The following is a 22,878-nucleotide window of genomic DNA, read 5'->3' as shown; positions in this document are numbered from 1 at the left end:
ACAGATCCCTCACCCCATAATAGTGGCATCCACAGATCACCCCCCAGATAACAGTGCCATCCACAGATCACCCCCCATAACAGTGCCATCCACAGATCACCCCCCATAACAGTCCCATCCACAGATCTCCCCCCCTTTTTCAGGACCTCTGCACATCGACTGGACATGCTCTCAATCAACTTCTGGGCCAATTCCTTACTGATAGCAACCCATTCTTTCATAATCACTTCTTGGAGTTTGTCAGAATTAGTGGGTTTTTGTTTGTCCGCCCGCCTCTTGAGGATTGACCACAAGTTCTCAATGGGATTAAGGTCTGGGGAGTTTCCAGGCCATGGACCCAAAATGTCAACGTTTTGGTCCCCGAGCCACTTAGTTATAACTTTTGCCTTATGGAACGGCGCTCCATCGTGCTGAAAAATGCATTGTTCTTCACCAAACTGTTGTTGGATTGTTGGAAGAAGTTGCTGTTGGAGGGTGTTTTGGTACCATTCTTTATTCATGGCTGTGTTTTTGGGCAAAATTGTGAGTGAACCCACTCCCTTGGATGAGAAGCAACCCAACACATGAATGGTCTCAGGATGCTTTACTGTTGGCATGACACAGGACTGATGGTAGCGCTCACCTTTTCTTCTCCGGACAAGCCTTTTTCCTGATGCCCCAAACAATCGAAAAGAGGCTTCATCGGAGAATATGACTTTGCCCCAGTCCTCAGCACTCCATTCACCATATTTTCTGCAGAAGATCAATCTGTCCCTGATGTTTTTTTGGAGAGAAGTGGCTTCTTTGCTGCCCTTCTTGACACCAGGCCATCTTCCAAAAGTCTTCGCCTCACTGTGCGTGCAGATGCGCTCACACCTGCCTGCTGCCATTCCTGAGCAAGCTCTGCACTGGTGGCACTCCGATCCCGCAGCTGAATCCTCTTTAGGAGACAATCCTGGCGCTTGCTGGACTTTCTTGGACTCCCTGAAGCCTTCTTAACAAGAATTGAACCTCTTTCCTTGAAGTTCTTGATGATCCTATAAATTGTTGATTGAGGTGCAATCTTAGTAGCCACAATATCCTTGCTGTGAAGCCATTTTTATGCAACGCAAGGATGGCTGCACGCGTTTCTTTGCAGGTCACCATAGTTAACAATGGAAGAACAATGATTTCAAGCATCACCCTCCTTTTAACAGGTCAAGTCTGCCATTTTAACCCAATCAGCCTGACATAACGATCTCCAGCCTTGTGCTCGTCAACATTCTCACCTGAGTTAACAAGACGATTACTGAAATGATCTCAGCAGGTCCTTTAATGACAGCAATGAAATGCAGTGGAAAGGTTTTTTGGGGATTAAGTTAATTTTCATGGCAAAGAAGGACTATGCAATTCATCTGATCACTCTTCATAACATTCTGGAGTATATGCAAATTGCTATTATAAAAGCTTAAGCAGCAACTTTTCCAATTTCCAATATTTATGTAATTCTCAAAACTTTTGGCCACGACAGTATATCCATAATGTGATGGAAAAATGAATCCAGCCAGCAAAGGAGGCAATATGGCTAATAGCAATATATTAGTAAGTGCCTTGTATTAACTTCCTCTACATAATAAATGCTATTTTCTAAAATGACACAACCCCTTTAACCGCTACCCGACCGCCTAACGAGGTTGTTCCTCATTGACGCGCCGGCGCGTCATCTCGCGAGACGCGAGATTTCTTGTGAATGCACGCTCACAGGAGCGCGCGTTAACAGGATCGGAAGGTAAACTAGTTGATCTACAGCCTGCCAGCGGCGCTCATTTGCTGGCAGGCTGTAGATGCGATTTTTTTTAACCCTTGAAAGGTATATCAGACGCTGTTTTGTTAACAGCGTCTGATATACCTGCTACCTGGTCCTCTGGTGGTCCCTTTTGCTTGGATCGACCACCAAAGGACGCAGGCAGCTCTGTAATAAGTAGCACCAAGCACCACACTACGCTACACCCCCCTGTCACTTATTAACCCCTGATCATCCCCCTGTAAGGCTCCATTCAGACGTACGTATGTGTTTTGCGGATCCACGGATCCGCAAAACACGGACACCGCGGATCTGCAAAACACGGACACCGGCAATGTGCTTTCCGCATTTTGCGGATCCGCACATTGCCAGAACTATATAGAAAATGAATTTTCTCTTCCGCAATTGCGGACAAGAATAGGACATGTTCTATAGGCTCTACAAAAAACGCAGTGTTCGCCCGATCAGGCCTGATCTTGTGCGTACACTTGCGTTTAGTCCGCCCCACCACAGTGACAGAAACTATTTTTTTTTTCTGATCACTGCAAAAACACTGTAAAATCGCTGCGGCGCTATAAAGATCACTTTTGAGGGGCATGGCGAGTTCATAGAAGATTTTTATTTTTTGGCACAAGTTAGCAGAAATTTTATTTTTATTTTTTCTTACAAAGTCTCATATTCCACTAACTTGTGACAAAAAATAAAATCTCACATGAACTCACCATACCTCTCACTGAATCCAAATGCGTAAAATTTTGTAGACATTTATAATCCAGACTTCTTCTGAGGCTTTAGGGCCCCTAAAATGCCAGGGCAGTATAAATGTTTTTTGTTTTTGTTTCTCTTACAAAATCATTTTCCGCTAACTTGTGCCAAAAAAATAATATTCTAGGAACTCGCCATGCCCCTCACGGAATACCTTGGGGTGTCTTCTTTCCAAAATGGGGTCACTTGTGGGGTATTTATACTGCCCTGGCATTTTAGGGGCCCTAAAGCGTGAGAAGAAGTCTGGAATCCAAATGCCTAAAAATGCCCTCCTAAAAGGTATTCATTGGAATTTGGGCCCCTTTGCGCACACCTAGGCTGCAAAAAAGTGTTGCACATGTGGTATTGCTGTACTCAGGAAAAGTAGGGCAATGTGTTTTGGGGTGTATTTCTACATATACCTATACTATGTGTGAGAAATATCTCTGTAAATGACAACTTTAAAAGAAAAATTATACAAAGTTGTCAATTTACAGAGATATTTCTCTCACGCAGCATAGGTATATGTAAAGAAACACCCCTAAACACATTGCCCTACTTTTCCTGAGTACGGTGATACCACATGTGTGACACTTTTCTGCAGCCTAGGTGCGTAAAGGGGCCGAAAGTCCAACGAGTACCTTTAGGCTTTACAGGGTTGCTCACAATTTAGCACCGCCCAAAATGCCAGAACAGTAAACACCCCCCACAAATGACCCCATTTTGGAAAGTAGACACCCCAAGGTATTCGCTGAGGGGCATATTGAGTCCATGAAAGATTGAACTTTTTGTCACAAGTTAGCGGAAAGGAAGACTTTGTGAGAAAAAAAAAAATAATTTCCGCTAACTTGTGCAAAAAAAATAAAACTTCAATGAACTCGCCATGCCCCTCACGGAATACCTTGGGGTGTCTTCTTTCCAAAATGGCGTCACATGTGGGGTATTTATACTGCCCTGGCATTTTAGGGGCCCTAAAGCGTGAGAAGTCTGGAATCCAAATGCCTAAAAATGCCCTCCTAAAAGATACTCATTGGAATTTGGGTCCCTTTGCGCACCTAGGCTGCAAAAAAGTATCACACATGTGGTATCGCCGTACTCAGGAGAAGTAGGGCAATGTGTTTTGGGGTGTATTTTTACATATACCCATGCTGGGTGAGAGAAATATCTCTGTAAAATGACAACTTTGTATAAAAAAATGGGAAAAGTTGTCTTTTACAGAGATATTTCTCTCACCCAGCATGGGTATATGTAAAAATACACCCCAAAACACATTCCCCAACTTCTCCTGAGTACGGCGATACCACATCGTGACACTTTTTTGCAGCCTAGGTGCGCAAAGGGGCCCAAATACTAAAGAGCACCTTTAGGATTTCACAGGGCATTTTTTACACATTTGGATTCCAAACTACTTCTCATGCTTTAGGTCCCCTAAAATGCCAGGGCAGTATAAATACTCCACAAGTGACCCCATTTTGGAAAGAAGACACCCCAAGGTATTTCGTGAGGGGCATGGCGAGTTCATGTAAAATTTTATTTTTTGTCACAAGTTAGTGGAATATGAGACTTTATAAAAAAAGAAAACAAAAAAAGAAAAAAAAACATTTTCCGCTAACTTGTGACAAAAAATAAAAACTTCCATGAACTCACTATGCCCACCAGCGAATACCTTAGGGTGTCTACTTTCCGAAATGGGGTCATTTGTGGGGTATTTCTACTGTCTGGGCATTGTAGAACTTCAGGAAACATGACAGAAAGTCAAAGTGCGTAAATGAATTTTTTTGCACCATAGTTTGTAAACGCTATAACTTTTACCCAAACCAATAAATATACTTATTGCATTTTTTTTATCAAAGACATGTAGAACAATAAATTTAGAGAAAAATATATATAGAAATGTAGTTTTAATTGAAAAATTTGTGTTTAAACACCATGTTAATGGTATATGATTTTGTCACTGTGTGGATAGAGAGTAGAATAGAATATATTATTGGTTTTAATCACAGGTGGGTGGATGAAAAGAGGATCCACTATATTGGTGTAACTTTCACTTAATTTACATGTATAATTGGGACATGTGACTTACTGGGAGGGTATGAATGGGTATATATGTCTGTTACTATTCACTCTGTATGTTGCTTGAGAAAGACCTTTACGGTCGAAACGTCGCATTTTTTTGCTGGTGAAATAAATTCCACTGAATTGAAGACAGGAGAGTGCTGCGGTTTCTTCTATATGAAGCAGCAATGAAATACCACCAAATGAAAGCTCTATTAGTGAGAAGAAAAGGATGTAAAATTCATTTGGTTGGTAAGTTGTGTGACCGAGCAATAAACCGTGAAAGTAGTGTAGTGCATGAATTGTAAAAAGTGGTCTGGTCATTAAGGGGGTTTAAGCTAGGGGAGCTGAGGTGGTTAAGGTTGTCCTAATAGTTGTACAGCTCATAATCAGTCCTGGGCCTTTTGTACCACAGTTCTGTAGGAGGAAAAGAAGCGGTCTAAAAGTGACCTCGGCTGGACTCTTTGTGCTCTGTGCAGTACCTTCTGCATTATGGTGTAGCATGTAGTGCCCAAATAATATTACTGTAAGGAGATCAAATAATACTGCCCAATCAATAAACTAAGGAATGTAGTTGCATCTTGTACAGATGCCGTTTTACAGGCTTTGGCACCAACTGTAGGTTTAGAGGAGCTCCAGGTGCTTTATCCATCATGGCCAGTGGCACTCCCTTCAGTAATGACAGGCCTGTGTAATTGTATTAGTCACATACCCCCTAACGCCAGCCTTGGATTGTCTAATAATGACTGAGATTTATCAAAACTGGTGCACAGGTTTATTTACTGTATACAGGGAGAATCTATCTCCAGATGTTCGCCTGGTTCATGTAATGCTTTTCTTTCCTTTTCCTTAGGCTGTCTTTGACTTTAAGGGAAACGCTGACCAAGAACTTAGCTTTAAGTCTGGAGATCTCATATATCTTTTAAGTCGAGTCAACAAGAACTGGCTGGAGGTAAGAAGAGGAGGTGTGGGCTGAATTTCAACTTCAGGAGTTGCCAGCAGAACCCAATTGGCTGCCAATCTGTTAGTTAATATTAAAAATGATCATGTGGCAAATCTATCTAAACTGGATTCTGCAACATAAAACAAATCCTGTGTAATAGATGTTGTATAGGCGGCAGCTGTAGATTCTGTACACGAGGAGAGGTCTGTGCTGCTTACATGTCTGTAACAACAGGGTCCGTAGACATCATTCTGACCTTGGGATAAAGCAGCTCCTCGTTACTTGAAGATCCGTATTTTTCACCCCATAACATGCACTCCCCCCCCCCCAAAAAAAAATGTGGGAAAAATGCCTCTGTGTCTTATGGGGCAAATGCTGACTTTTTACATCGCAGGCTGCGATATATGAGCGAGCGGGGAGGGACTGGGAGGAGAAGCTGGGGGCCGACAATTGCGGCGGGGCGGTGCAGTCACTGTACTCCGGCCCACCGCTCCAGTGCTGCACTATACAAATATAAAATGTCTCATTCAATTAAAAGTGATTAAACATGCCCCCCCCCCAATTTTAATATTACCGTACACCCTAACAGCTTCAGTAGAATGCCGGCAGGCCGGGCGGGCGGCAGCGTAACTCCCTAATGTCACGTGCCTGCGCCACCTACTTTATGAATGAAGCAGGTGGCGCAGGCACGTGACGTCAGTGAGTGACGCGCCGCCCGGCCTGCCTGCGTTGTACAGAAGCTGTTAGGGTGTACGGTAATATTAGGAGTGAGGGGGCATGTTTAATCACTTTTAATTGAATGAGACATTTTATATTTGTATAGTGCAGCACTGGAGCGGCGGGGGGGGGGGGGGGGGGAATCTGTGGATCACAGTTTTATGGGGGACATCTGTGGATGGCACAGTTAAGGGGTGGGGAGTCTGTGGATGGCACTGTGATGGGCTGGGGGGGGTCTGTGGATGGCACTGTTATGGGGTGGGGGGGTCTGTGGATAGCACATATATAACAGTGCCATCCACAGATCCCCCATAATAGTGCCATCCACAGATCCCCCATAACAGTGGCATCCACAGATCCCCCATAACAGTGCCATCCACAGATCCCCCATAACAGTGGCATCCACAGATCCCCCGTAACAGTATCCTTCACAGATCCCACCGTAACAGTATCCGTCACAGATCCCCCTCATAACATTGTCCGTCACAGATCCCCCCATAACAGTGCGTCATACACAGATCCCCCAATAACAGTGTGTCATCCACAGATCCCCCATAACAGTGCCATCCCCAGATCCCCCATAACAGTGCCATCCACAGATCCCCCATAACAGTGCCATCCACAGATCCCCCATAACAGTGCCACCCACAGGTTCCCCATAACAGTGCCACCCACAGGTCCCCCATAACAGTGCCATCCACAGGTCCCCCATAACAGTGCCATCCACAGATCCCCCATAACAATGTCAGCCACAGATCCCCCCTGTAACAGTATCCTTCACAGATCCCCCCATAACAGTGTCCGTCACAGATCCCCCATAACAGTGCGCCATACACAGATCCCCCATAACAGTGCATCATCCACAGATCCCCCATAACAGTGCATCATCCACAGATCCCCATAAAAGTGTCCTTTACTGATCCCCCCATAACAGTGTCCTTCACATATCCCCCATAATAGTGCCATCCACAGATCCCCAGTAATAGTGCCATCCACAGACCACCATTACTTCCAAACCCACCAAAAGCACACCTTTTGGTTAAAAATATTTTTTTTCTTATTTTCCTCCCCAAAAACCTAGGTGCTTTTTATGGGCCAGTGCGTCTTATAGGGCAAAAAATACCGTACATGCATTATAACTCCTGTTCTCAGGATTTTCTTGGGGGTTCTCTAGGAGCACAAACCCCAATAAATATATCGGAGACAGCTCTTTGTATGGTAGTATAGTTAATAAATCAGGGGTCTCTGACAGAACTGACACAAATGGGTACAGTGGATGCTCAAAATTAAGGATCCGTGTTTTAAACATGTTTCTGTTCTTCTGATGGATCAGAAGAATGAAAAACAAAACTGTGATAGGAACCACCCTAACAAGAGAATGGAGGGTAAGTATTAACCTAAGGGGTGCACAACAGGACCCATCAAAAATAACGGATCTCTGACGGAACTGCCACAAATGGAAGCAAAATGAACACAACGGATGCCCAAAATAAAGGATCAGTTTTTTTCAAATGTTTTCTGTTCTTCTGATGGATTAGAAGAATGGATAACAAAACTGTAATGGAAACGAACCCTAACAAGAGAATGGAGTTAAGTATTAAAGGGGTTATCCGACCCCGGAAATAACCCCGATATGCCGCGTTGCTCCTGGTCCCCGCATGGCCGCCGCTGCTTCTCTTTGTTCGCGGATAAAAACATCCAGTGTTGAGGGGGGAGGAAAAAGGGGGTTCAGCCAATCGCAGCCAAAACCAGTAGTGAAGCCTAGATAGAAATAAAGTAGAGTGGAAAGATCTGCACCTGTTCTGTGTTTTTGACCCGCACCTTGTTGTGGCTCACAATAACTGACCAAATAACTGAAGTGTGAACTCGGTCTAAGAAATACAGTGACTCTTTTCAAAAAGTATATTATGGCATATTTCATAAGGCCCTTGTGTATGAAATGTTCCAGCTGGCAGTTTCCACACCTGTAAACCCATCTACTCCACAAAAATTCTGTTGTGTTAAATGTTAACAGAAATGTTCTATTTTAAATTTGTAGTCTATAAAAGTAAAAAATTAGGACATGGAAAATAAATATGTAGACAGTCACTGGGTTTAAATGACTAATGAGACTGTTGATTTAACACAACACGTTCGTTCCTATTAAATGCACGACAGAATTTATGCATTTAATAAAATCTGATGAAGACCAAGTCCCTGACATATTAAAGTTGGTGTGTGCTATGCCTGTCTTGATGGGGCCGTAGGCCTTGTCATAAATTACCTGCCTCCTCCTGCTCTCTGTGCACTGGAGGGAAATCTATGGCAGCTCGGAACTGCCAAAGATTTCAGTCAGTATTTATGCCAGTTTCTCGCCCTGCCCTCATGATTTCCTCACGCCACCTTCACCATGACCCCATTTTGTAGACTTAGTGAGGGCAGCGTAAAATGCATATTGTGATGAGATTTGTGACTTTTCTGTGCCAAAAACAGGAGTCAAGTCCATGATAAGTCAGGGCCCAAGAGACCAGTATGTGTGCAGCGGGACCAAGAGAGGAGTGGAGAACAGGAGTGATGGTAGCAATGATGGTGATAGTAATTGCTATGGAGGCAGTCCTCACTGTGCAGTGATGGAAAAGGTGCCCAGTGATAGATGGGGAGCCTTGGGTGGATATGAGTTTTGGGGTGCAAGGCAGGCTGCCGACACCGGAAACTAAAGAGTGTATGAAAAGCTCTGTCCACTGTATAGTTTCCAGCGCCATAGCTGCCCGAAACATCTGATTGGTGGAGGTGCCAGGTATCGGACCTTGATCTGATACTGAAGATAGGCCATCAAAGTCCTGGAAAACCCCTTTAACTTTTTATTATTTTGTTTTATATTTCTTACACATAAGACCCATTTTCAGTGGAAAAACAACCTCTGGAGATACAATGCAGACCTGATCTGGCTCTTCTAAGACCCAGCAGATTCTGCAGCTGCCCAGCACCCATTGATCGCATGATCTCTGGGACTGTAGCAGTAAGCATTATATGTATACACACTGCATTCAGGAAGACAGAAACAGGAATAAACCAACTCTGCCTTTGCTATGAGGAGTCCAGTCCGGCTGTCTTTGGCAGCTGGCTTCCCTTTCCAGCAGCTGCAGACTCTGTAAAGATGAACATTATAGAATCGGAGCAGTCCTTAGTGGTTGGTTCTCACTGAGAGCTGCACATCCTGGATAGACTCTGCAAAGACATTTACAGAATGTTCTGCAACCCATTAGTATTTCATCTTGAAGAACTGTATAATTATGGACATCCAATGCAACATATGAGTTGTTTTGAATATCAAAGAAGGTCCATAAAGCTGGTATACTATTATTATATATTATATACTATATATTATACAATATATTTTGATATTGATTTTAATAACGCCAATAAAGTCAACAGACATTATCATTCTTTTATTTTATTTTTTCATTTATTTTTAGATTAGGAAATCATACATTGTGTGTAACATATACCGTATTTTTTGGACTACAAGACCTAGGATACCTAGGATTTGGTGGAGGAAAATAAGAAAAAAATATATATTTCCCAGCGGACCTCGGGGCAGACTCCCAGTCCTCATCAGATCCCCAAACCAGAAATCCATTCTTAATAAGACCTCAGATCAGACCCCATGCTCCATCAGCCTGAGATCAGCTCCCCCTCAGACCCCTACTTCCATCAGCCTCAGATCATACATCCCCCCAGCCTCCATTAGCCTCAGATCTGCCCCCATCAGACTCCCCAGGCCCTATCAGACTCAGATCAGACCCCCCCAGCCTCAGATTATAGCCTATCAACCTCAGATTAGAGCCCATCAGCCGCAGATAAGACCCCATCAGCCTTTAGATTGGACTCCCATCAGCCTCAGATTGGACCCCTATCAGACCTCAGATCAGACGTTAATAAATAAACTTACCTCACTTGCTCCACTGCAGATCCAGGACTCGCTGCTCCTTGCACCACACCGCTTATTCTTTCCCGCGCTGCACTGTGACCTGGTGTTGCACAGCGTTAGGTCATAGTGCGTGCATGGTGCATATGTGCACTATGCCCTGATGCTGTACGTGGTTATGACACAGCGCACAGCGGGGACCAGACGCAGCTGAAGGAGTCTGTGTTGGTCCCATGTTCATATGTGGCCACATTGCTTTTTAATATATGCAAATGAGCCTCTAGAAGCAACGTAAGGGCTCTGCTCTTTATTCAACTGCTGCACCCTCTCCATTGATTGACAGGGTCAAGCTGTGAAAACTTGATCATGCCTTAGCAAAATTGCTGATGGACTTGATTAAAAATTTCCAACCATTTGTGTATACAGATCCTATGCAGATCTATACATCCATATGGTGACAGACGTAGTCATGGGAACACAAAGGTCTGCATGACCTGTGTATTACTCTAGAGGTTGTCACTCTGATGATGCAGTGAAGTAATAAAAATGTACGTAGAAAATCTAAATCAGGGGGGCGTGGCCTGCCATAGCATGGTGTGAGTCGCGTTTCTGTGCGCTCCTGCCATTATCCTGCTACAATCCTCTGTCAGGCACAATTTACCAGGCGTTGACTAATGGACAACAGTAAGAGGGAGAAAGGAGTCCTCAGAAGTATATCCGGAGCGCTCAAGATGCCCAAGAGAGTGAAGATCGGCAGCCGCTCGGACAGAGTGGAGAGCGGTCAAAATGGTGCCGCAGCGGAGGGGGAAGACAAGCAGCATGAGGGAGTGAGTCGGAGCGCAGCAGCGCGCCTCAGTAGATTTGCCAGAGAGTCGGAGAAGGTAAGGGACTGGTAACAAAGCAAAACAGCTGAGACTGGGTCCTCTTCTGAACATGAAGATCGCTCCTCTGATGAGGAAGGAGAAGCTAAAAAGACGCACCAGTTTCCTGAGCAAGAAGTGCAGTCACAGGAGAAAGCTGACTCTCCTAAGCTCAGTGAGCAAGAGCCGACTCTTAAAGATATAATGAAGGCAGGAGCTAGTTGCAACACCACTCTTAAAGCCCTTCATCTTCAGGTGGGCAGTCTGAGGGAAGACATTTCCCTAAAAAGAAATGATATGCACAAGATTACTGAGAGAACCTCAGAAGTGGAAAAAAGAGCGTCAGTATTAGAGGATGATGTGCGGCCTCTCAAAAGGGCGGCTAAATCAACTGCGAAAGATATGGCTGCTCTATTCGCCAAGGCGGATGATTTAGAAAATAGATCTCGTCGCAACATTATACAGCCAGGTCCATAAATATTGGGACATCTACACAATTCTAAAATGTTTGGCTCTTTACACCACCACAATGGATTTGAAATGAAACAAACACGATGTGCTTTAACTGCAGACTGTCAGCTTTCATTTGAGGGTATTTACACCTAAATCAGGTAAACGGTGTAGGAATTACAACAGTTTGCATATGTGCCTTCCACTTGATAAGGGACCAAAAGTAATAGGACAATTGGCTTCTCAGCTGTTAGATGGCCAGGTGTGTGTTATTCCCTCATTATCCCAATTACAATGAGCAGATAAAAGGTCCAGAGTTCATTTCAAGTGTGCTATTTGCATTTGGAATCTGTTGCTGTCAACTCTCAAGATGAGATCCAAAGAGCTGTCACTATCAATGAAGCAAGCCATCATTAGGCTGAAAAAACAAAACAAACCCATCAGAGAGATAGCAAAAACATTAGGCATGGCCAAAACAACTGTTTGGAACATTCTTAAAAATAAGGAACGCACCGGTGAGCTCAGCAACACCAAAAGACCCAAAAGACCACGGAAAACTGTGGTGGATGACCGAATAATTAGTTCCCTGGTGAAGAAGACACCCTTCACAACAGTTGGCCAGATCAAGAACACTCTCCAGGAGGTAGGTGTATGTGTGTCAAAGTCAACAATCAAAAGAAGACTTCACCAGAGTGAATACAGAGGGTTCACCACAAGATGTAAACCATTGGTGAGCCTCAAAAACAGGAAGGCCAGATTAGAGTTTGCCAAACGACATCTAAAAAAAGCCTTCACAGTTCTGGAACAACATCCTATGGACAGATAAGACCAAGATCAACTTGTACCAGAGTGATAGGAAGAGAAGAGTATGGAAAAGGAAAGGAACTGCTTATGATCCTAAGCATACCACCTCATCAGTGAAGCATGGTGGTGGTAGTGTGCCTGTATGGCTGCCAGTGGAACTGGTTCTCTTGTATTTATTGATGATGCGACTGCTGACAAAAGTAGCAGGATGAATTCTGAAGTGTTTCGGGCAATATTATCTGCTCATATTCATCCAAATGCTTCAGAACTCATTGGACGGCGCTTCACAGTGCAGATGGACAATGACCCAAAGCATACTGCAAAAGCAACCAAAGAGTTAAAGGGGTTATCCCACTTTGCATTTTTATACTTACCTGCTGCCACCGCGCTCACTTCCTGGATTCTGGCTGGGGGCGGGCTTCATCTTGATTGAAGTCTTCTCCCGGCCGGGCCGAGCGCTGGACTGAACGCACACGCCGCCGCACATGCGCAATGGTGACTTATTTCTGTCCAGTATAGTACAGAGGCAGCGGCAGCGTGCGCGTTCAGGACAGCGAGCGGACCGGCCGGGAGAAAAGAAGGAGTCTTCTGGGCAAGCGCGACCATCAGGATTTTAGAGAAGAGCGGTGGTCATAACCAGGGGAGACCGAGTCACAACAATAAGGTAAGTGGGGGTGAATTTTATCCTAATCGGTGGGAATTTGTTAATAAAGTATATTTACAAAAATGATCACTGTCAAATCATTAACAGATTTAACAGTGATCATTATGATGGGATAAACCCTTTAAGCGACATATCAAACCGACCGTTTGTCGTCTTTATCAAAGGGAGATAGGGAGAACTTAGAGAAACTTTTGGTTTTAGAGGAATTAGAAGAGGCCATGAAAGACATGGCAAATGATAAAGCCCCAGGTTCGGATGGTCTCCCAATGGAGGTATACAAGCATTTCCAAAGAGTGTTACTACCGGAACTATTGAAAGTATTCAACTACTCGTTGGAGGTGGGTTTCCTACCGGAGTCAATGCAGGAGGCTCTTATAGTGGTAATACCTAAGGAAGGAAAGAATAAGAGGATGCCTGATTCATATCGACCCATATCCCTTCTGACGGCGGATGTTAAACTACTGGCAAAGGTCTTGGCAAAACGTTTGGCTACAGTGATTCTTAGTGTAGTACTCTCTGATCAAACAGGTTTTATGCCTCAGAAGTCTACGGCAATTAACATTCGTAGAGTTTATACCAGTCTGCAAATTCCAGCGGATAACTGTGGAGATAGAGCCATTCTGTCGCTTGATGTTGCCAAGGCCTTTGACAGTGTAGAGTGGGGATTTTTATAGGGTACGCTGAAATGTATGGGATTTGGGCCTCGGTTTATTCAGTGGGTGCAGGTTTTATACTCCAATCCGAAGGCAAGAATAAGGGCCAATGGGGGAGTGTCTAATTACATTCAATTGGCTAGATGAACTAGGCAGGGCTTCCCACTTTCGCTGCTGTTATTTACAATAGCCATAGAGCCGTTAGCAGCAGCTGTGCGTAAATCGCCAGCTATAAAGGGTTTTCAGTATGGGCGGGTACATAATAAAATTGTGCTGTATGTGGATGATACTCTTTTGTTCTTGGGAGATACGATGGCCTCTCTAGCTTTCACTATGTCACTTGTAGACAAATTTGGCGGTCTTTCGGGACTTACCATAAACTGGCAGAAGTCGGCATTAATGCCTATTGATGGTCAGGAGGTGTCTGCCGTGGTTCATACTAATAATATCCCACAGGTTGGGAAAATTAAATACCTAGGAATTCACATCTCGCCAAGGAGCGCAGAATTTAAGGAGCTTAATCTGGCTCCCCTGTTGTCGAGACTCAGATCGAAGGTTAAGACGTGGTGTAAACTATTTCTTTCTGTAGTAGGCAGAGTAAACCTCATTAAAGAGGACCTTTCACCAGAATAAAACTTCTAAAGTAACTATACAGGCATGTAGAGCGGCACCCAGGGACCCCCCTGCACTTACTGTTATACCCGGGCGCCGCTCCGTTCTCCAGTTATTGCCTCCGGTATCTTCATAGTTAGGCTCCACCCAGGGGAACCTGCCGGCGTCTCATTCTCCCATGCTGTAGCGCTGGCCAATCACAGCGCTCAGCTCATAGCCTGAGAGAGAAAAAAGCCTCTCAGGCTATGAGCTGAGCGCTGCAATTGGCCAGCGCTACAGCATGGGAGAATGAGACGCCGGCAGGTTCCCCTGGGTGGAGCCTAACTATGAAGATACCGGAGGCTATAACGGGAGAACGGAGCGGCACCCAGGTATAACAGTAAGTGCAGGGGGGTCCCTGGGCGCCGCTCTGCATGCCTGTATAGTTACTTTAGAAGTTTTATTCTGGTGAAAGGTCCTCTTTAAGATGATAATGATGCCGCAATTGTTGTATGTACTTCACAATGCCCCAGTCTGGTTGCCTATGGATAGGTTCCACAAAATTAATGCAATATTTAGAGATTTGATATGGAGAGGAGGCCAACCAACCCAGAATCAAATTGGAGACGTTGCAGTATCCTAAAACAAAGGGTGGATTGGCGGTACCAAACCCATGGATTTATTATCTTGCAGCATCTTAAGGGGTGGTTGGATTAGAGGTTGGCGGATATGTCTAGTCAGATTTTACGGCACCATATAGGTAAGAGGGACTTAATGTGGTTTTTGGAGGGTGCAGGGTTACAAAATTTGGAGCCTAATTCGCCTTTGGTAGGGCTTATTTCCAAAGTGTGGGACAAGATTAAAAAGCTAAGGGGAATTGGGGGAGTTAGGCTACTTTCACACTTGCGGCAGGACGGATCCGACAGGCTGTTCACCCTGTCGGATCCGTCCTGCGGCTATTTCACCGTGACTATAATGGGGACGGGGGCGGAGCTCCGGCGCAGCACGGCGGTGCACGGTGAAAGGCCGCCGGACTAAAATTACTGCATGTCAGGCTTTTTAGTCCGGCGGCTTTCGCCGTGCACCGCCGTGCTGCGCCGGAGCTCCGCCCCATCCCCATTATAGTCACTGGGAATGGAGCGGCGGTCCGGCGGCACGGCGAAATAGCCGCAGGACGGATCCGACATTGTGAACAACCTGTCGTATCCGTCCTGCCGCAAGTGTGAAAGTAGCCTTAGTGAGGTTTCTCCAATTTGGGATAATATTCGGCTCCCTGAATTTATTCCTTTGTCAAGTACTCTGAATTGGGAGAATAAAGGGATCCTTAGATTAAGAGATTTATTAGATAATGGTATGTTTAGATCCTTTACGGATTTGCAGGAAAGATATCAGATCCCACGCACGCGCTTCTACCAATACCTTCAAATCCGTCATGTGTATGACACTATGATTAAAAATAGTACTAGCATCTCTAAACTAGATGAAGCCCAAAAGTTGATTCTCTCAGAGGGGGGGAAAAGAGGGTTGATTTCTAGGCTGTGTTCCCTATTATTGGATAAGTTCCTGGATTCTTAACCGTTGACCCGGATGAAAAAGTGGGAAAATGATGGGGGGGGGGGGGATCTCCCAAGATCAATGGGAGGAAGTTTTGGAGGCGATTCCGCTGTCCTCACTGAGCGAACAGGGTAAGCTGTCTCAACTTTTTATTATACACAGGGTGTATAAAACACCAATATTTTTTAAAAGGATTGGAGTCAGGACTGTTGCTAAGATTTTATACATTTCCTCTTTTCCAAAGATTGTATTAATGTAATGTACTATGAGTCATGCTGATATGTCTTGAAGCATGTTGTGCTTTATTCTGTATTTGGTACACATGGCATGTATTTATCAAAATATTATGTGATATCTTTGCCTTACAATAAAAATGATCTGATAAAAAAAATAAAAAATCTAAATCAAATGTGTTTTGCCACATAATTTACTTATTCCCTATCCATTTCTCCTCTATCTGATTAGTGGAGGTCTGTCCTCTGGGAACCCAATGATCACGAGAATGGGGGGCTCATTTGCCAGAATGAATTGAGCTGCAGGTTCATTTTTTATGAGGCCACCAGAGATAGCCAAGTGCTGTACTATCTTAAGCAGACCCAGAGAAAATGAAAGGAACAGCAGCGATCATGCACAACCTGCCACTCCATTCATTCAGGGGGGTGGTGCCTCTGTTCTCGTGATCATTGGGGTCCCAGAGGTCAGACCCCCACTGATCAGATGCTTATTCCCTATTCTGTGGATAGGGAATACATTAACAATTTGGTACTGTTACTTTCATTGAGCGCTTGGAGCAAAAGTGGTGCATAATGGTCAGTTGGCAAAACATGTCACCCACACCTGGCAAAGACTGCGGCTAAGTAACATGCTTAGAAAAACAGCACATCTGATACTCGTTCTTTAGGTTATTGCTAGAGAAGAGCGAAGTTTGGTAAAATTTGATTCGGTTGCTTCGCTGAATTTTATAAAAAAATCCCCTTTGTGACAAATTACTAGGTAGTACGATTACTTACCTGATCCATTTACTCGCAACGGGCCGGCCACCACCATCTTGCTTGAAGGTCTGGCGCGCAATCTTGTGCGGCCCGAGATGACATCATCACGCCAGCCGGTGTGGTGACGTCATACGTCACCGCTAACAGGATTTCGGACGAGATCTTCAAGCCAGATGGCAGCGGGCGGCCCGTTACGAGCAAATGGAGCAGGTAAGTATTATTTTTTATTAATTTTTTTACACTATTTCAGGTTAAATTGATTCGCTACCGCGAAGCACGAGGATATTTGGCTTCGCCTCGGATGGAATTTAACCTGAAAGTCGGATCGAAGTCAACTTCATGGACTTCGATTCGCTCATCCCTATTTATTACTTATGGGTGATATAATAATTATAAAAGGGTAGAAATCAATTAGTAATTATGAAATGTATGTCATTTTCTGGTAATCAGGGATCTACTCCCGATGGAATAGGAATATTTCCCCAGTCCTTTGTGAGAATTATCAAGGATCTTCCTGTGGAAAAATTTCCTGTCAGCTGGCTGCGATGTTATTTCCATGATTATGATGTGTGCGCAATCAGGTAATTACAGTAGGGGGCGCTGTTGCCGTCATCATTCACAATCACATCATGCAGTACATAGACATACAGTATGCAATCTTCTGTGTTACAGAGATATCCCTCTAGAAGAGGATGTGAAGAAACGACCGCCATACAATGAACTGCTAGAATTAATGAGGTACAATCTCGGTTTCGGATATAAAACAAGAGAGTTGGTTTATAAATGGTGTGATCAATAAATCTCATATTATAGCAGATTGGATACAATAGGTTTACCACAGGCTTTAATTTGTTGGTTTATTCAATATGTGCATTATTACTGGAAGGGGCATTTCCCTTGGTTTAAAGAAGGTCACTACTAATGGGCAGCATTTTTTCAACAAGTCTACAGTATGCAGTATTGGTATTTTTAGCAGGGAACAAAATCAATAGCCGCTAAAGAAAAGAAAATTCATTTTTGTTATGTGACTTAATTGTCAAGACAATCCCAGCCATTTGCAGTTTATTAGATATATAGTTTTAATTTTTCTGTATCGATCTATGCCATTGAGGCAACTTTCATATTACATTTTGTAGTGTCCATTGGAGGTATACCAGAAGCGCGCCCCACGCCCACCCAGTTTCCCAGGACACATGTGCCAATTAGCGCAGAATGCAAAGAAAGATTCCAGAGATATTTGATAATTTATTTTGTCTAAAAGGAAGACATTTTGAATACAAAAAAAGTCACCCTACGTCTCACCCACTTTATGCAACTCCTATGTGGGAATAATTAGAACAAGTGCTTCATAATTATGGTGCTCATTCTGACCACCATATTTCTCAATGCATGTACCCCACACAACTGGAATAAATACACTGATAAATCTTTTGCTTCCCCAAAAGACAACTTATCAGAACTGGTCCATTGAACTATTGACACATTCCCACTGTTCAAGCTGCCAGCTTTCAGAAACTGGTTTTGTTGAAATTCATGTTTGTGTAAAAAATCCACTTTTAAAATGCACCTGACATCATCAAAACCTAGCTCTGGGAGTCACTGGGGCATATTACCAGATGAGGCGAGTGACAGGATCATATCCTCTATCACGCCCATCTTGCGCTCATAGACCTCCCCTGGTATCCTGATATCAGTGTCTGGCAGTGCAAAATTAATTTGTTCTATGCTGCTTAACACATTCCTATCAATTTTTTTCTTCCAGAAATCAGTTCCCTGATGTTGACCTGGCCTTGAATATGAAGGACTCCCATGGTGATCTGATTCGCCTGGTGGACAACAGTGACATGGAACTTCTTGTTACAAAGGGAAAAAGAAAATCGCATCTAGAGAACTTCTTCCCCTGGGAATTGCATATCACACGAAGCGATGACCTGGACGTGTATAGAAACGTGGAATGAGGAGGAAATCAGCTGCTGGAGATGTTAGAAATTGTAGGAAAAATGTTGAACCCCTGTCTCTGTGCAGCCTTGAGTTTCTCTAGTAGAAGGATCTGAATTCACTCTGTTCCGTCAGGCAGCTCAGCTGAATGGCTCCTTGTCACTGATCTCTGACCTTCTAAACACTCAATATAGCTTAATTGTTATCTTACTGATAGGAATGTGGCTTAAATAAGCATTTATGACTTTTGGTAAAGTGAAAGTTAAAACTACCATTCATACAGCTAGAAAAACTGTTAACTCTTTTTGACAGAACAACTCAATATTTTTAATAGAGACCAATTAAAACAATGTTTTGTTTTACCCCAAAATTAGTAAAATGCAATCATAAAAAAAAATTGCCCCCAAAGGTGTACATAGTCTTTAAAGTGGTTCTTTAGGGGCAGTGGCACGCCTAAGGTGTTTGGCACCCAGGGCGGGTCATTTCTCTGGCACCCCCCCAATACTTAAAAACATTGTGCACCCTCACAGTAGTATTACCCTCATTGTACAACCCTTCACAGTAGGTATGTCCAGATATGTGCCCCCTTATAATTTCCATATTGTGCCCCCTCACGGTAGTTATACCCATATTGTACCCCCTCACGGTAGTTATGGCCACACTGTACCCCCTCACAGTATTTATGCTCTTATTATACAACATTTACAGTTGTTTTGCCTACACTGTGCCCCCTTAAAATACTTATCCCTTCATTGTGCACCCTTTCACAGTAGTTATGCCTTCTCTGTGACCCTTTCACAGTAGTTATGCCCTATCTGTGCCCTCATAACAGTTATGACCCTTTACAGTAGTATGCCCTCTGTGCCCCCTTAACAGTAGTAATACCCTCTGTGCCCCTTCATAGTAGTAATGCTCTCTATGCCCCCTTTACAATAGTAATGCCTATTGTGCCCCTTCATAGTAGTAATACCCACTCTGTGCCCCATAACAGTTATGTCCCTTCACAGTAGTAAAACCCTCTGTGCCCCCTTCACAGTAGTAATGGCCATTGTGCCCACTTCATAGTAGTAATGCCCATTGTGCCCCTTCACAGTAGTAATAGCCATTATGCCCACTTCATAGTAGTAATACCCATTTTGCCCCCTCATAGTAGTAATGCCCTCTGTGCCCCTTCATAGTAGTAATGCTCATTGTGCCCCTTCATTTCATAGTAGTAATGCCTATTGTGCCCCTTCATAGTAAAAATGCCCTTTGTGCCCCCTTCATAGTAGTAATGCCCATTGTGCCCCTTCACAATAGTAATGCCCATTGTGCTCCCTTAATAGTAGTAAAGCCTTCAGTGCCTCCTCTAGGTTAATAAAACAGCTCAACACAGTGTCAGTAGCAAATCAGTTTATGATTGCTGATCTTTTGGTAGGAGGCAAGATGATTTGCAGCCACAAGCAAAAGTAAAATCCCCTGGGCCACAATGCAAAATCTCTAACTAGTCCAATCACCTACCATGTGACAATTTGTTACTGGTGTCTTATGTAGTAGAGGGGCCTTTGAGCCTCCAGAGGCTCCAGGTGAGTGGTACTTCTGCTACCTGCTACCCATGCATCCCTTATAACTATGCACCTCTTTGAAGCCAAAATCCCTTTGAGAGATAACTAAAAAGTTTGCAATATGCTACTATATAAACCATTCAGATTACATTTTCTTAGTAATCGTTAGTGATGAGCGGCAGGGGCAATGTTCGAATTCGCAATATTTAGTGAATATTTTGTCGAATATTTGTCATATATTTGCGAATTCGAGATTATATTCTTGATTGCGAAAATCGGCAATGTATTATTCGCGTAATGTGCGCAAAATACCGGGGTGGGTAACTTATGCTACATTTTTCAAGCTGGTATAAGTTTCCTGAGACTGGAGAAAATGGTTGGCATGGCAGGACATTAGAATAGCTTCGCGTTTGCGAATTTTCGGCAATTAATGATGCACATATTTTTTGGCAATATGTGCAACTTGTGACATCACAGCACTATGTCTGTAGCATGTATGTATGGACAGCAGAACCTATCACACTGCCTAACACCCTGCACTGGAACCTATCAGCTACACTATAGATCAACCTAACCTACACTGACTATCCCCCCTAACTATCTGTATTATATATATAAGTTTACTGTCTAATGTAATAAAGCAAAGCACAGAACACAGCAATAATGACACTGCTGTCTCTGTCATAACTGCAATAAACTTTAGAAAATAGCTGCTGGGGAGGTTCTTATATAGTAAGGGGTAGGCAACTTTTCTATTGGTTGCTAGGGATGTTGCTAAGCTGTGACAAAGCCTTCTCATTGGCCCACAAGCTAGAAGAAGGGAGGGATGATCACCTGATGTGTACTGTGTTAAAAAAATAAAATAATATAGCACTATATTCTAAATATTCGCAAATTCTCGAAGTGCCAATATTCGCAATAAAAATTTGCTTTTCGAATATTCGCTCTCAACACTAGTAATCGTTGAATATAATTTTAATAAGGACATTATTTTATAAAGGCACACAATATGACTGCTCTGGTTCTCTTGCAGAGGGGGTCGCCCCCTTCTCAAGCTTTATATGTCTATACAATTTGGATTTCCAATTAGGCTACATTCACACCAGCGTTTCGGTGTCCGCCTGTGAGATCCGTTTCAAGGCTCTCACAAGCGGCCCCAAACGGATCAGTTTAGCCCCAATGCATTGTGAATGGATGGGGATCCATTCAGAATGCATCAGTTTGGCTCTGATTTGGTGCAGCGTTTTGGTGTCTGCCTGGCCGTGCGGAGCCAAACGGATCCGTCCTGACTTACAATGTAAGTCAATGGGGATGGATCCGTTTGACGTTGACACAATATGGTGCAATTGCAAATGGATCCGTCCCCCATTGACTTTCAATGTAAAGTCAGGACGGATCCGTCTGACTAACAATTAGACTTAGACTTTTTTTTGCATAGAATGCAGACTGATCCGTTCTGAACGGATACCATCGTTTGCATTTATAGGTGCGGATCTGTCTGTGCAGATACCAGACGGATTCGCACCTAACGCAGGTGTGAAAGTAGCCTTAGCTGGAAGTAACTCACCTTTACAATTTCTAAGAATCTCTTACTAGCAAGATTCAGAGCTCTAGAAATCACAATTTTTCCTCTTTACGACATGAAACCTAAATTTCCAAGACCAAAATACAAGAGGATTTGTCAAAATTGATATTACAAATATTTCTTCAAGTAGGCAACAAACTTTCTCCCCAAAAATGAGAAATGATCCCTGTACACTATATAAATCTGCAAAATACACTGTGATGAAAACAAAGACACAGAGAAGATATTAATCAGTACCCTATTCCAATTATCTTGATAAATAGCACCCAAATCTTTTTCCAGATTTTCTGTAAAATAGCTAGGGGGAACAAGGCTCTCAGATCTCATCAACATTTGATGTATTTTTGAGGCAGCAGATTTAGCATAAACCTTGTTTAAAAGAAAACCCAATTCCAAAACACGAAAACATCAAATCGGATATACACTAATCACAGAAAGTTAGGGATATTTGGTTTTCAGGTGAAATTTATGGAAAACTTAAAAAGTTCACGCTACAGTGATATTATATCATGAAAGTAGGGTGCAATAGAACCGGGGCGTTGTACGGTTACACGGACGCCGAATTATGCAGTGGGTCCGGTTATGGATATATAAGTCTATAGTTTTTGTTTGTGACGCCAATTGCAGCGTGCGCAGGGTACTAACACAGGGCCCTTTAAGGTGTTGCAACTCACGCACCAGGTGAGGAATGCCAGAGTGGTGTAATGTCTCTGTGTGATAATGGCAATAGTGTCAACGGTGTCTCCTACCTGGGTACGGCTGGACTCCTGGATCCTGGCTCACTTGCAATAAAATGAGTGTGTTGCTAGTAGGAGTAATTGAGGGTTTTGGTAGTAATGAATGAGATCCAGACTTGAAATATAATTTCAACTTGTCTTTACTGAAGGCAGCATTAATCCATATGAGATACAGCATTAGTCTTTTGGGTCCTAGCAGGAATTTGGCAATGTATGGCAGGGATTACTATCTCTTCTGCTTCTATCTTGTGCCTGGAGCTCTCTTGCAGGATTAGTCGTCTGCTTATGGCTCTGTAATATGTGGCAGGAATCTATCTTCTGCTCTGTCTGTCTTCTGCTGTGTATGGGACTGACTAGCTGAGGAGGAATTTGGCTTCT

At 43.5% G+C, this 22,878-nt stretch overlaps 1 protein-coding gene across 1 annotated transcript in view; it reads left to right on the top strand.

The window, feature by feature from the left end:
- The window catches only part of NCF4 (neutrophil cytosolic factor 4), a 51,569-nt gene extending 31,957 nt beyond the window's left edge, over positions 1 to 19,612 (top strand). Inside the window, exons 8-11 of the mRNA XM_044300905.1 lie at positions 5,415 to 5,513; positions 17,147 to 17,277; positions 17,369 to 17,434; positions 18,459 to 19,612. Of these exons, the coding sequence (XP_044156840.1) occupies positions 5,415 to 5,513; positions 17,147 to 17,277; positions 17,369 to 17,434; positions 18,459 to 18,654 (492 nt within the window). The 3' untranslated portion in view covers positions 18,655 to 19,612. The remainder of the gene's footprint in view (positions 1 to 5,414; positions 5,514 to 17,146; positions 17,278 to 17,368; positions 17,435 to 18,458) is intronic.
- The last annotated feature ends 3,266 nt before the right edge of the window (positions 19,613 to 22,878 follow it).

This window comes from Bufo gargarizans, chromosome 7, assembly GCF_014858855.1.
Source record: "Bufo gargarizans isolate SCDJY-AF-19 chromosome 7, ASM1485885v1, whole genome shotgun sequence".
Classification (NCBI taxonomy): Eukaryota; Metazoa; Chordata; class Amphibia; order Anura; family Bufonidae; genus Bufo; species Bufo gargarizans.
Note: the sequence above shows the minus strand (reverse complement) of the source record. Positions and strands in the feature narration are given on the sequence as shown.